The sequence below is a fragment of the Charadrius vociferus genome, unplaced genomic scaffold (genome assembly GCF_000708025.1).
Source record: "Charadrius vociferus isolate BGI_N301 unplaced genomic scaffold, ASM70802v2 scaffold332, whole genome shotgun sequence".
Classification (NCBI taxonomy): Eukaryota; Metazoa; Chordata; class Aves; order Charadriiformes; family Charadriidae; genus Charadrius; species Charadrius vociferus.
Window position 1 is genome coordinate 2,395,005 of NW_009647418.1, and position 14,385 is coordinate 2,409,389.

The 14,385-nt window shown below is 42.0% G+C and overlaps 2 protein-coding genes across 4 annotated transcripts; one reads left to right on the forward strand and one right to left on the reverse strand.

Moving 5' to 3' along the window:
• Positions 1 to 684: 684 nt before the first annotated feature.
• On the reverse strand, positions 685 to 8,668 carry DENR (density-regulated protein). The gene is made up of 8 exons (XM_009880273.1): positions 8,646 to 8,668; positions 7,322 to 7,436; positions 6,292 to 6,311; positions 5,920 to 6,004; positions 5,174 to 5,257; positions 2,991 to 3,107; positions 1,780 to 1,919; positions 685 to 970 (listed from the first exon to the last, which is right to left on the reverse strand). The coding sequence occupies exons 2-8, from the start codon at positions 7,425 to 7,427 to the stop codon at positions 926 to 928; spliced, it is 597 nt and encodes a 198-aa protein (XP_009878575.1). The 5' UTR covers positions 7,428 to 7,436; positions 8,646 to 8,668; the 3' UTR covers positions 685 to 925.
• A 230-nt stretch (positions 8,669 to 8,898) lies between these two features.
• GPN3 (GPN-loop GTPase 3) lies at positions 8,899 to 13,099 on the forward strand. 3 transcript variants are annotated; one of them, XM_009880275.1, is made up of 8 exons: positions 8,899 to 9,001; positions 9,103 to 9,211; positions 9,300 to 9,467; positions 9,914 to 10,038; positions 10,761 to 10,876; positions 11,550 to 11,646; positions 11,982 to 12,110; positions 12,861 to 13,099. In XM_009880275.1, exons 1-8 carry the CDS (start codon positions 8,954 to 8,956, stop codon positions 12,921 to 12,923), a joined length of 855 nt encoding a protein of 284 aa, XP_009878577.1. In that variant the 5' UTR covers positions 8,899 to 8,953; the 3' UTR covers positions 12,924 to 13,099. The 3 variants fall into 3 exon arrangements, with proteins under 3 accessions (XP_009878577.1, XP_009878576.1, XP_009878578.1); XM_009880274.1 differs by having other exon boundaries at positions 8,949 to 9,031; XM_009880276.1 differs by lacking the exon at positions 9,300 to 9,467 and having other exon boundaries at positions 8,949 to 9,001.
• Positions 13,100 to 14,385: the final 1,286 nt, after the last annotated feature.

A 14,385-nucleotide genomic window follows, 5' to 3' on the forward strand; every position in this document is an offset into this window, starting at 1 on the left:
AGAAAACAAAAGAACTTTACCGGTAGAGGACAGGGTGCGCAATGCATCATCCCCTTGAGTTTGACCTCCTCTGGGTCCTACACAACAGGGGGATGTCAGTTGCAGGACTCTGCCACCAGGGAGCACTGAAGGTTATTAAACGGAGCAGTGAGAGCCAAAGCACCGATGGAGTTTACGGAAACTATCAGCCGCCACTGTAAAGTTGGCGTTAATTACTGTAAAGTTGTGTTAATTACTACCACTCTTGAACTAGCAGTATGCTAAAAGCATAAAGCCACTAAAATTGCCTCACCTTGAGGACCAGCTGGGTTAAGCGTTCATTTGGAATTATGAAAACAAGCTAAATGTTTCAGACACATTCACATATTACTCAGTGTTTCCACTTAATAAAATAAAATAGTTCAGCTGGAAGGGACCTACAACCATCACCTACTCCAACTGCCTGACCGCTTCAAGATGCATTTTCCTTTAATTGTTAGAAAACCTTTAAAGTATTTGTCCCATTCTGATTTCTAAGATATTATGCAGGTAAATGAGAAGTTTGAGTTCTGTACAATAGCCACATGCCTTACTGAAGTTCAGCAGACACAACAGCAAACAAAAAATAAACTTTTTATGACTTAAATTATTATTATCCTGTAAGAATGTTAAAGGAAAGTAGCTGTAAAGAAAACAGAAACTGTATTCAGTGAGGAACAGTAATTTTATTTAAATCTACTTCATGCGTAAGCATGATAGAACCCCAATTTAACTTTGGCAAATACCACAACAACAAAAAAACCAACCCAAGCAGCCTATACAGAACAGTGAAAATGCCAAGGATATGGGTTCTCCACAGTTTCACTGCAGAGCAAATGGATTTAGAAGCCCCACTTTGGCTACATCGTTTATAACCATATAATTAAATAAAGGTAGTCTTTCACTATCACTTCTTGACTTCTCCAAGATCTTCAATGCTATCATCATCCACCTAGAGGGGAAAAAAAAAAAAAAAGCCAAAACACAGCATAGTAAGTATATTTTCTTCTTACATGTCTCACTCAACATTCACCACTGTACATGTAATGAAGTGTGGGAGAAGTATATAGAACCATCCGAGATTCCCTGCTGTAAATTCTATGCGAGTGACACGTACCTATAGGACAGAGCCGAGCGTGTGGGGCTCTGAATAAAGACAAGCCCACAGAGCTATTTCAGAAAGAACTACCATCGGGGAACACCAGCACAAGGGAGAGTCAAAGAAAGCGCTTGTGATTACAGCAGCACAACCAAGCCTCTCAACCATCGACATTTCAGTCTAACCCAAAATTAGCCAATCTCTTCTTCTGAAGCACAAGTGTGTGGTTTGGGATTTTTCTGTTTCGTTTTTGTTTGTTTGTTTGTTTTTTTCAATTTTGCAATGTTTTAAGAGATTTTGAAAAATAGGATGGCAATGTAAGAATACTTAAGAATTCACCGTTAAGAAACGGTCACACAGAAGCCACAGATATTTGACAGCTGGAGCTGAACTTACTCCGACATGCCTTCCTCACTGATGTATCCACAGTAACAGCACTACATGTTTCGGGAGTTAATGTTTCTTGGACAATGGAAACAACATTCAACTTCAAGTTTAATCACTCCTTAACCTAGTCATTCACAGGTGGGAACACAACAACTGGTCTTTTATTTTTGTGCAACAGTTTGTGCTGCCAAAGATGAAACTGTTTTTCAAAATTATTGGAAAGTCACAGGCTACTGTGGAAAACTAGAGTGCTGACAGAAGAAAGGGTTTATTACCTCAGGCCATTTCTCCTGGATTACATCGATAATGTCATCTGTAAAATCCCCCTGAATGATGATTTCGTCTTCTCCTGTTACTGAGGCACCGCAGGAAAATTTCTGAGCAAAAAACCTTTGTGCTTCCTTAAGATCAATTTCTGTTGACGGGAAAATGGACAGTTTAAGTACAATCATTTCACACAAGTATTTTCTCAAGTTTAAAACCAAAATCTTGTTTTAACCGTTGAAAAACTAGTGGCAGTTTACAGTTAAAATTTTGCCACAATTTCCATTGAAAGCAAAAGTTGTTTACATACAAAATAACTGACTCTACAAATCTAGCAAACTCTTCAAGCCAAAAAGACCGGTGAATGTCCTCTCCACATTCTGTTTACGCAGGTCTATGCTACACACGCTCACCAGAAAAGCACATGCAGAACTGATTAAAAAGCCCCTCCAGTTCTTCAATAACTCTGGAAGTTATTCAGAAGTTTTTCCATAGGAGTGCTTCAGTATGTTCTTTTCAGAAACATGTCTCAACAATATTTGAGATTGGCTCCCAGCACAAAGATACAGACCCACTTCAGATCAAGCTAGCGCATTTACTGATCCCTCAAGACCGACAATATGCTCATGCAGGAAATATGTAACATCTCGTTAATACAACCAAGGTTAAAACTTACCTTTTTAACAGAATTCCTGATCTATGTGTGAAGATGTTATAAACACCAAGTGGCTGTTTGTAGCTGAACCAAAGCTATGTAGGACAGCATTGTTAGTGTACTTTGGTAATAATTTGACTGCCTTACTAGAAAGGCAGTTGAAGCCTTACTTAATCAGTCTCAAGAATACATAAAATTAATTGTCAATAACATATTTACAGGTTTGATGGAAATAAGAAACTTCTTGAAAATAAACATGTTTATAATTAAAGACAATAGACTACTCTGAAGCCTAACAAGCAGACTGCTATGGGAAGCCCTGTTTCAAAAATCCCATAACCCTATTTGTTTGCGAACACTGTGGAAATAAGGACTTTACTGATCTGTCACTGAGGGAAGTCAGTGTACCTTTGGCATGCTTTGGAACTGCTAAAAGCACCTTGGGACTTTCACCTCACACAGATGGAATTGGATCACTCAATGTAGTACAATCAGAAGAAACATCACGAGGTTAAAGGCAAGCACAACTAAAACCAACAAAAACCTACATAACAAAAGTCAACTCACCAAATGTTGCAAGGCCACATACTCTTGTGACATATTTTTTCTTCGCTCTAGGAATTTTAGCTATTGTAACTTTCTGTGGTACAGTCTTCTTTTTCTGTTTTATCTGACCTCTTCCACCTTTAAAGCAGAGTATAAGGTTACATAATTAGTTAAATGATGTCACACTTAAAGAAAAAAAGCATATAAGGTCAGATTTCATTCCTATAAACAAAGAAACTGTTATCTACCCATCAGTGTTGCTAAACAAAAATGTATTTTTCACATTAGTTGTCTCACATTGGTGTTTTTTTATTATTTAAGAAAGGTCCCATGTCATCAAACCTCAATATTACAAGAAATAACAATACACAGACGTCAAATGTGCATTAATTATCAAAAAAGGGGTTTTCCCCATGCTTTACTAATCACTGCACTTGGTCTACATTTAACCTCTCTTTCAGAAATTGTTCTTTGGTTGCAATCCTACAAACAAACTGTTACTTTTATGTTTTTCATGAGTTTAATGTCCTCAGGGTTTGTGTCCAAGGCAAAGCAACTTACTCATGCCCGTTTACTGAGGCCCTGATGACGTGCCTATTATAGCTGCTGGGTTAAACAGCAGATTAAGTTCTAGGTATCCATGCACGACCCCAGTATGAACCGTGTATCTATAGATGAGCTAGCAGAAAACATCACGCCTCTGAAAGAGAAGCCAGCTACAGTAGCTGACTGCCAAACTTCCACATGAATTAACATCTTCTTTCTTACTGTCTGTTTCTAGGCCAACCTGAGGGAACACTTCACATATCAGGCCTTTATTAGTCTGAGTAAAGCACGCAAAAGATATATTCTACTTGTTAAGATTCTTCAAGTCAGATTAAGATCTTGGTTAACTTTCTGTACAGTAATTGAGTGACTCCAAAGTAACCAAAGTTTCATGTTCTTGAGCTTTCTCAGCATGAAAACCTGAAGAATTTATAACGAGCAAACTACCCCTTGTGACTACTTTTTCTAACATGCAGCGCTTTCAATTCTACATTACTATAAATTGATATCTGAAATCTAAGACAGTAAATTTCTGCAGTGTCTTGGTAAGTTTTTGCCTGTTTTTCCTCACCCTCTCTCTTACATTCAATCTTATATCATCATACTTAACACCATACTGTAAGTTTCCAAGGAACTTTAGATTCTAGGAGAAAATCCCTAAACATTTTAAACACTATTATTTTAGAACCAAACAACAGACTGAAAACTAACCATACCACCTTACACAATAAATAAATGTTGAAAGAAAATGTCCTGAACTCTCTGGGAAAAGCATCCAAGCTATGGAACATAAATTATTATTCTCACTACTCATAGCCTACTGACAAGGTAAACATAACTGGTTACCAAGACACAAAAATAAAACATCTGCAGTGACATGTGGCTTAAAACCTTACTCTTACTGGGCTATTAACCATCATTTCTAAAGCACTACAGACACAACTGACGCTCCACAGGTAAATGCGTATTAACAACCCCAGCATTCTGACTTATGATGGAAAATAAATTAGTTAATTAATTAAGCAGAAAGAACTCCAATAATAGAAGATAAAAGTGTGTTTAATTTTTTAAACTTTTTTCATGTATTTTATATCTTCCAAAGAGGTTTTTTGAAAGTGTTTCTCATTAGTATTGCTGGGAAGAGACATGGCTGCTAACAGAGAAATAGATGATAATGTTAAAAAGCATAAACCCAAATCCTGTTACATGAATACAGAGGAGGGGTGGAAGGAAAAAGGCAAAAGCAGTGTCATGAGGCTTTAACAGAGGAAAGCAGTCTTTGTTCTACTCTGCAAGCAACCTATAAACTGCTGTTAAACAGGGCAGAAACAAGTATTCTGGGAGGCATGCCAGGTGATTTTAGGTTGAGAAGAATTACTCCCTGAGTAAGTGCAGCAGCAATGACAGGAACAATGAGATGCATGATGCAGGTCATCTTTCACTTGCTACTATTACCATCCAATTCTTCCATCAGCGTATATCACCGCACTAACTCTGCCGCCACTGGAAGAAAGGTATTTGGTATCTTTTGTGCAGAGGCAAAGCGTAGCTAACAAACAAAACACAAGGAAACAGTGCCATAGTCCAGACCAGCGGAGAGAAAGGGATGCCCCAAACTGCTTATAAATTGGTACCGCAATCAACTATTTAGACCTTGCCTCTCTTTTGCTTCTTCTTCTCCTCTTCTTCTCCCACAGTTCCTTGGCCTTCTCCAACCCCAGCTTCCTGTTTAGGTGAATTTTCTTACATACATCAGAAAGTAGTGGGGAAAAGAAAGAGAACAAAATTAGTGGTCAGACAACACAGCCTTGCAGGAACAGGAAGTAAGGTACAGTGATATTTTCCTAAATCCATAAACTCTTTGTTTAACTGCAGCAGCCTCTTGACTGATGCGTGTTACATCTTCACTGTAGTACTTATGCAAACTAGACTTCAGAAAAGCCTTAGCTCAAAGATACAGTTACAGTTTCAATAAAGTCTCTTCACACAATTTCTACAAAGAGACAGAAATTAATGATAGCGTGAATATTGAAATTCCAAATGCAAATCAGCAAGTTCCCTATTATTAATGACCCTTCCTCCAGCCATCCACAGTAGACTGTACAGACATAGAATCCAATAAACAAACTTTGATGGGAAACAAGTACATGGATGACTGGTTACAGTAGGAACCTTATGAAAGCTCAAACATTAAACAACGTGTAGTTTCAGTAGTATTCAGTGCTTTCTGACATTATCAAACATAGTTTCACAGCATCCAGAAGCATGACAGACTCCTAACAAAATGATTAACTTTCACGCTTGATACAGCGGGAAAAGGGAAGAGATGAGAATTGGACAAGCTCAAAGATTTCTAAATATGTCTAAGGGCACATATCAGTTAGAAAATAGAAAAGATTCTTACCTACTGTAAGTTTTGCAAACTCATCTGGAAAATTCTTTTCTAACCATTGTCTGCATTTAGTCACATCAGGCATGTATTCGCAGTACTAGAGAAGAAATGGTATAGGAAGGTTGTTAGCAGAGTAACTACAAAATATGTCACATACACACACCAAAATATATTTGCAATTCAGCTCAGCCATTTCTTCTTAAGATGACTGAATAGAAATACTATACTAGCACATAAGAAACATCATGTCATCCTAAAGAGGACAGTGGCTGAAGCACAGAACCTCCACAATTAAGAAAAGCCAGAAAAGATCAGAAAGAATCATCATAGTCAGGAATCATAGGACAGAAAGAAGAAACTCAGACAACAAAAAAATTAACTCACCTCTGTTGGCAATGAACAGACTGGAGAAAGAAGGGAGGGGGAAAAAAAAAGAATAGATTACAAAAAGAAGTTCTCCACTTACAGCCTTAGCGTTAAATTCAAAATGGTATGTTAAAGTCAAAGTCAGAGATGACCTCTTATATCACAACTTCTGGTTATAACCACACATTGACTCAAAAGGTTACTTTATTGATACCACTCCACATTGCAATTCTTCTCTCATTCCTCATTTGCTCACACGCTCTGCATTAGGATAAAACTATCACAACAAGAGCAGTCAGTTAATGAAGGAAGGGAAGGAGATGCCTACAGCTTTGGGCAAAGTTACAGAAAGAAACACCAGTTCTACCTGAGGTAAAAGATATACCTAATAAATTACCACATAATTTGGTTATCTTTCCTTTTTCCAAAAGCCGCCAACGTTCAGAAGAGGGGTCGGCCCCAGAACAAACCCAAAAACCAATCGTGCAGACTTTCACACACAACAGGGATTATTTCCTAATCCCCTGCAGCTGTATTCAAGCCCAAAGCAAAACAACATACCTATCTAAAAACATACTTGTCAAGATTATTTACTTCCCTTTAAATTTCATCCGCGTAACTACAAATGTAATGAGTAAAGAGTAATTCTAAACACAGTGCAATGATCACTTTCATGAATTCTAACTTTTTTCCTTATTGTCATACTAATCTGCAGAGGCCTTTTCTGTGCCAAAGAGTTTACTGGCTTTCTGCAGGAGATCTCTGCTCAACAGTTCACAGGCCGAGCAGCACTCACACTTCTTTTACACAGTTAGTACTTCCAGCTCTCAGAGGGAAGACCCCTACATTTCACCAGAAATGCTTCAAATAAAACACACAACACAAGCTATTTCAGAAAGACAATCAGAAAGGTCAAGCTGTCCACAGTCTAGCTTCTCGATAAAAACTGAGGAGAAGAAAATCTCTGATTCTCTCATTCTCTCTGCTAGGCTGACCTCACCAACAGCACATTGTAAGAATCGTGAACAACTGCCCTTTCAGCACTTGCCTCCGCAGTAGAGAACCCGAAGAGGATAGTCGGCATCTGACCTGGCACCGCTCCTTATGTCTCCTCTGCAGTCAGGGACCACAGGCTCAGCTACATCTGTGGCCATGTCACAAGCCTGGAGGTCACAGAATGAAAGAATCAGGACCTAAGTTCTGCGTTAGAGTTCGTCACATCCTTCCCAACTTAACAAGAATCCTAGAGATGGACAAATCCAGAGAAAATAGGTACAATCATAAGAAGGGCAGGAGAGATCAGAGAGAAAAAAATAGGAGTCAAGACATAATGAAAAAATATGGGTAATATGGCTGCAAAAGATACCAAACAGTACGGAATTCTAACACGTAAGGGGAAAAAAATCCAAAGTGCCACAAAATGCAGTGTAAAATAAAGACAGACCTGCAAGAACAACATGGGGAATTACAGAACATACTCGGTTAAGCAAAATATGAAGCATCTTGTTAAATCAATGACACATGAACAGTAGGTGCACTGGGGAAGTAAGGGGAGGTACTGCCAGTACACTCGCAAAGAAAAGTGGTCATTTAAATCAGGGTCTGAAAAGTTACAATCTGATCCTGGGACACTGGCAAAAATAAACCCAAACATCACAAAACAAGCAAATCAAACTCAACCCGCTAATATAATTAGTAATGCTTTACATACATGCATTTTAAGGCCAGGGTCTTCGAAAACAGGATTCAACAGGGAAGGGGCAATGCATAAGAAGTCTCCCAGGAACGTGGGAGTGGGCAGAATAGGTATATGGAAGACTCAAGAGCCAGGATGCTGTACAAGCTGTGCCTGGGCAGTGAAGAGAGCTGAGGGGAAAGGCCAGGGCTCCAGAGACGGTGGGGTTCCGGTAGGGGACCACAGGGAAAGGCGGCAGAGGGTCCTAGCGAGGGGAAGGATGCTGGAGTACCCATGGAGAGCCCAAATAGGGGAGGGAGGGCGCTGAGTAGTAGGAGGTAAAAGAGAGGGCAGGTCGGGGGGAAGGAAAAGGGTGCTGAGGTACCAGAGGTGATGGGGGATCCCTGCCACGGTGGGATGGGGTCAGGGCTGAGGGAAAGGAGGGCGCCGGGTACCTGAGGGGGGAGGATGCTGAGGTACAAGAGGCGAGGGGAATCACGGCGAGGGGAGACAGAGCCGCGGTACGGGAGGAGAGGCAGAGGGAGGGTGTCCGAGCTGAGAGGAAGGATGCTGTTGGCCGGGGGGGAGGCCGAGGACGCCGGGGCAGGCCACCCGCCGCTGGGACGGGGCGGCGGCGGAGCGTGGCTCCCGCAAGAAGGGGCGGGGGAGCCCAGGGGCGGCAGCGGCGCGGCATTACCCGGGAGGCCCCTCAGGCCGCGGTGGTGGGGAGGCGGCGGCGGTTCCTCCTCCTCCGGTGGCGGTGGCTCCTCTCCCACACCGCGCAGCACGTGCGCCCTCCCCCGCCCCGCCACCGTCTCGCGAGAGCCGGGCGTGACGGGAGGGGGGGCGCGCGGTTTGAGCCCGCCGGCTCGCCGTACCGAGGAGGGGGGTACGCCCTCACTCCAGCCTGCGCGCCATTGGCTTACTCGCGGCACGTGACCAGGCGGGCTACGGGGCGCCGGAGCGGCCAATTTCCGCCGCTTCGCCGCGGGCCCGCCCGCCGCCATGCCTCGGTACGCGCAGCTGGTGATGGGCCCGGCGGGCAGCGGGAAGGTGAGGCGGGGAGAGGGGGGATGTCGAGCAGTGGCGGCGGTGGCGGGGGGGGAGGCGACAGCGGCAAGGGCGGTCGCTGAAGGCGTGTGTGTGCCTTGCAGAGCACGTACTGCGCCACCATGGTGCAGCACTGCGAGGCGCTGGGCCGCGCCGTGCAGGTGGTGAACCTGGACCCGGCGGCGGAGCTCTTCAGGTACCCGGTGATGGCAGGTGAGCGGCGGGGAGCGGGCAGCGGAGAGCCCGGGGCACTGCTGTCAACGCGGGAACTGAGCCCGCCCGGTGTTGTCTGTTGTTTCAGACATCCGTGAGTTAATCGAAGTGGACGACGTGATGGAAGATGAATCCTTAAGGTTTGGTCCCAATGGCGGCTTGGTGTTTTGCATGGAATACTTTGCCAATAACTTTAACTGGCTAGAGGAAAGCCTTGGGCATGTGGAGGATGACTATATATTGTTTGACTGCCCAGGTAAACAAATGTCTACATTTTGGTATCATCTTTCGTATGCAATATAAAATTTGCGGTACTTCTTTTTTGTTGCTTGTAATCATTCACACTTTTTTTTTCACATTATTAACAGTTGTCAGAGTCACTTTCAAATGTTTCAGACGCGAGCGTGGTCCCAGGCGAATCTGGGTGACTGCACTGACTTCTAATAGCATCATATGGTGTGGGGACACTATGGCAACTGCTAACTAACACTAATTGGAAGTCAAGGGAGGAAAAACCCCTTCTATTTCTTTTCATTTCTCCAGTATACGCCCCTCCAAATACAGTCAGAGTTGTCTGAAAAGAAATATGCTTTCTTTATAAGCTTTTATTCATATTAAGTGCAATGCCCATATCACTGATAATTGTGAACGGTTCCCGTTAGCTTCACATTTCCACATACTAACATCCTAAGTGTGCCCTAGGTCAGATCGAACTCTATACACATCTGCCCGTGATGAAACAGCTGGTGGAGCAGCTTCAGCAGTGGGAGTTCCGCGTCTGTGGAGTTTTTCTTGTGGACTCTCAGTTTATGGTGGAATCTTTTAAGGTATCCATTTGAAATCTGTTGTAAAAAAAAAAAAAAAAGAAAAGGAAAAGTTCATATGGATAAAGAACAAGAAATATGAGCAATTTAGGGAGCTGGGTTTGTTTAGCCCAGAGGAAAGAACACTAAGCCAGGGGAGATCTGATTGCTGTCTTCAGCTGCCTTGGACACAGGTTGCAGCAAAAAAAAAATTCCAGTTGGATGTAAAGAAGAAAATCCTGCACTGCAAGTGCAGTCAGACTGGAAGAGGGGCACAGACAGATTTTGTAGTGTACGTTCTTGGAGTTACTCAAAACTTGACTGGGCAAAACCCCAGAGCAACCCGATCTGACTTTGCAGCTGGCTCTGGTTTGAGCAGTTGTGTGAACCAGATAACCTCTAAAAGTCCCTTCCAACCTGAATTTTTCTGTGATTCCATGAGAGCTTTCTCAGATCTGGAGAGGGACCAGGCCACTTTCCCCGTCTAGCAGTGAGAATCCTGAGATAGGCTTTGAGTTTTGTAATGGCCCTTTCAGTGGCAGACCTGGATTTGAGGTTCTGGAAATGAGATGGCAGGTGTGAAGCTCCGCACCTCCCTTTTCCAGCAGAGATAAGGACTTCTCACTTGGCCTCCTGTCTGCCTTTCATATATTCATTGGCTAGATTTGGTCTGTGGTAGAGTGTCCTGCATGATTGTATTGTGTTTTTCTGTACTTAATTACATCATTTTTTTCATATTCCTTAAGTTTATCTCTGGAATTCTGGCAGCACTCAGTGCAATGATATCTTTAGAGATTCCACAGATTAACATCATGACCAAAATGGATTTGCTGAGCAAGAAAGCCAAGAAGGAAATAGAAAAGTAAGTTCCAAAACCTGACATACTCTGTAGTGTAGTATCTTGAGGTAAGCTTCGCTCAAAATTCACTCTAATGTTTCCCACAACTAAAACATACTCTTCTTGAATGGGAGAAGATGCATTTGTTTTATATCGAATGTAGTCAGTGCCTGGATAGGATGCTTACAATTTGGTCAGAGTCAAAAGGCTAGCTCCATGTTTGTATGTATCTCTGGATTTTTCTGTAAATAATTATCTTGAGTAACTTATGTCACTCTGAATGACATTCCAGGGTACTGTGCCCACCAGGGTACTGTACTTCAAAACCTAAATCAGAGGTGATTCTGTCAGGTTTTTTTGTACTGAACATACCGAATTACTTATGTGTTACTTTTACAGTTGTGCTAAAATTATGAAATTAAAAGTTTTTCTCCATGGTCTTCCTCAAAGCTTTCTTGTGCATACAAGTATATTAGCAAAAAGAAAATAAATGCTTCAGTTGTTTCTCTTAGCACTTGTAATCTGAGATATTAAAATACTTTAAAAAGCTACTTTAAAATATTTTAAGTTCTCCTGATACGAAGTTTGTCCATTCAGATCACAGAATGAGAGATGGTTTTGGTAGCTGTTCAAAAGCACAATGACTTATTTGCTTTGTGGATTCTTTCGATGTTAACGATGACTTTGTTTCTCCCAGGTACTTAGATCCAGATATGTATTCTATGATTGAAGATTCTACAAATATATTGAAAAGCAAAATGTTTAAAAAATTGACTAAATCTATATGTGGATTGGTAGGTATATTGCTTTTTAACTGGTACCCTTAAATGCAGTCCAGTATTTATAAACCATGTTGTATGGGTGCTGACTTCATTGCTGTTATAGATATTGAATGTACTATGATAATTCTCCCACCCACACCCCCAAAGTATGTAGTTACCTTCCAGACTTACTAACAAAGCTAGGATCTAAAAGATTCTCAGGCACATAAGCATTTAACTTTTTGCCTGTTTTAACTCAGTTTTTTATTTTTTTCAGATGAGCATAAGGTTCTTGATACTAACATTTGGATAGTTAGTAACTAACTAACTGCATTTTCTTACTAACATCCTTTGAATCCTTTCTCTAGATTGACGACTATGGTATGGTTCGATTTCTACCTTTTGATCGCTCTGATGAGGAAAGTATAAACATAGTTCTGCAGCACATAGACTTTACTATTCAGTATGGAGAAGATCTTGAATTTAAAGAACCAAAGGTAAGGTACTTCTAATGATAAGGTGAAAAATTAAAAAGGATCTGTGATATAAGTCGTAATATAAATATGTTGTTTGCCTTGCTAATAAATTGTTGCCTTAGTGTGGTTCAAAGTAAGCCATGTTTAGTCTTGTAGTGACAATGCTTCTATCGTCTTCATTTACAACTACAAAAGTGAAAATCTTTAATATCATCTTGCATATACAGACTGACCAAATGGTTGTGTTTAAGAGTAATGCTTTGGTTTTCAAAATAATAAAATTTTCAACTTCAGAGGTCAGAAAGGACCATTAAGATCCCTAAGATTTCTTCATACTTGACTGTTCAAACTCCTTTGATAATTCCTGTGTTGAACCCATGTGTTCTATATGAGGTAGAGATTAGGAATTAATTCTATCCTGTAAAATACACGACAGGAGGCTGCTGCGTTAAAATCTGTTCCAACCCCTGTCTAGTTTTATTATTCAGCTCATAAATCCTAAGGAACAAGTCCAGTGCTTTTATTCTATTTTTTAAATTCAGTTTTGTACTCTTTAAGTAGGCAGAATACCTGGATGTAGATTTTGACCTATACAATTTCGATAGCTCTAGAAACAAATTGATTTTCAGAAAGTTTTTCTACACATTTTATGGAACCATGTTAGATGTTGTTTCTGTGTTGGTTTCCAAAATAAAACATCACAGAACAAACAATTGACAACAGCCACTAGAGCAAAGTCAGGTTTTACCTTTTTTGTGTTGTTTTTGGCAGGAATGTGAAGAAGATAAATCTGCTCTTGTGGATGAATACTTTCAAGATCACGTGGATGAGTGAAAAACAGATGTTCAAAAATGGAAGGAAAATAACCTTGCTCGCGTTAAAAAATAAAAATGAAAAAAAAATCCACTCCTACACAAACATAGTTGATGTTTTATCTGTAAGATAACTAATATTTATAGTGAAGAGTGAGCTATATGACCTCCTGACTATTTTAATAAACAATTTTTATTCTTATGTGTGTGTGTTATAAAATACATAGGCTAGCATTAGTACATATAAAAGTTCCCCGCATACAGATGTATCTCATTTAAGCATAGGAATGCTTGAAAAAAATGGTTGGCCTTCTGGGCTGCAAGCACACTTTGCCGGCTCTTGAATTTCTCATCAACCAGCACCCCCAAGTCTTCCTCTGGGCTGCTCTCAGTCCGTTCTCTGCCTAGCCTGGAGTTGTGCATGGGACTGGCCTGACCCATTTGCAGGACCTTGCACTTGGCCTGTTGGAACTTCATGAGCTTTGCACAGCTGGACCTCTCAAGCCTGTCCAGATCCCTCTGGACGGCATCCCTTCCCTCCAGCGTGTTGACCGCTCCACATGGTTTGGTCTCCTTGGAAAACTTGCTGAGGGTGCACTCGATCCCACTGGCCATGTTGCTGACAAAGATGTTAAACAGTACCAGTCCCAATACTGACCCCTGAGGAATGCCACTTGTCACTGGTCACCCCTTGGACAAGGAAGTGAGATGTCAGGGTGACTGGAGAGGAAAAGGGTGGCATGGAGGGACCAAGGAGGGGTTATTTGCAGTGTCAGCCACAGGAAAGGCAGAGAGATGGAGGAAAAACTCCACAGGGCAGGGGGAGCAAACAAGTCTCCATCTGAACGTGCTTTCCAAGCACCTTAGATTCATAGAATCATCTAGGTTGGAAGGGCCCTTTAACATCATCAAATCCAACCATCGACCTAACACTGCCAAAACCACCACTAAACCATGTCCCTCAGCACCACATCTACCTGTCTTTTAAATATCTCCAGGGATGGTGACTCCATCACTTCCCTGGGCGGCCTGTTCCAATCCTCGACAACCCTTTCTGTGAAGAAATTTTTCCTAACATCCATCCTAAACCTCCCCTGGCACAACCTGAGGCCATTTCCTCTTGTTCTATCGCCTGTTACTTGGGAGAAGAGACCGACCCCCTCTCGCTACCCCCTCCTTTCAGGGAGCTGTAGAGAGCGAGGTGGTCTCCCCTCAGCCTCCTCTTCTCCAGGCTGAACACCCCCAGTTCACGCAGCCACTCCTCATGAGACTTGTTCTCCAGACCCCTCACCAGCTCCGTTGCCCTTCTCTGGACTCGCCCCACCACCTCAATGTCTTTCTTGTCGTGAAGGGCCCAAAACTGAACACAGCACTCGAGGTGGGGCCTCCCCAGTGCCGAGTACAGGGTGGCGACCCCCGCCCTGCTCCTGCTGGCCACACTACTAGTCCCTCTCGGTGCCGGCCGGGCTGTAGCACCCCGTTGC

What these genes read in the sequence shown, in the direction of transcription:
- DENR (XM_009880273.1), bottom strand. Translation starts at nt 7,427, where the DNA reads ATGGCCACAGATGTAGCTGAGCCTGTGGTCCCTGACTGCAGAGGAGAC. An exon ending in GTTTGCAAAACTTACAGTAG is followed by an intron (nt 5,258 to 5,919) that starts GTAAGAATCTTT and finishes GATGTATGTAAG; the next exon opens with AAAATTCACCTAAACAGGAA. An exon ending in ATGTGGCCTTGCAACATTTG is followed by an intron (nt 1,920 to 2,990) that starts GTGAGTTGACTT and finishes TCCCGTCAACAG; the next exon opens with AAATTGATCTTAAGGAAGCA.
- GPN3 (XM_009880274.1), top strand. Translation starts at nt 8,954, where the DNA reads ATGCCTCGGTACGCGCAGCTGGTGATGGGCCCGGCGGGCAGCGGGAAG. An exon ending in TTATGGTGGAATCTTTTAAG is followed by an intron (nt 10,039 to 10,760) that starts GTATCCATTTGA and finishes ATATTCCTTAAG; the next exon opens with TTTATCTCTGGAATTCTGGC. An exon ending in CTAAATCTATATGTGGATTG is followed by an intron (nt 11,647 to 11,981) that starts GTAGGTATATTG and finishes TCCTTTCTCTAG; the next exon opens with ATTGACGACTATGGTATGGT.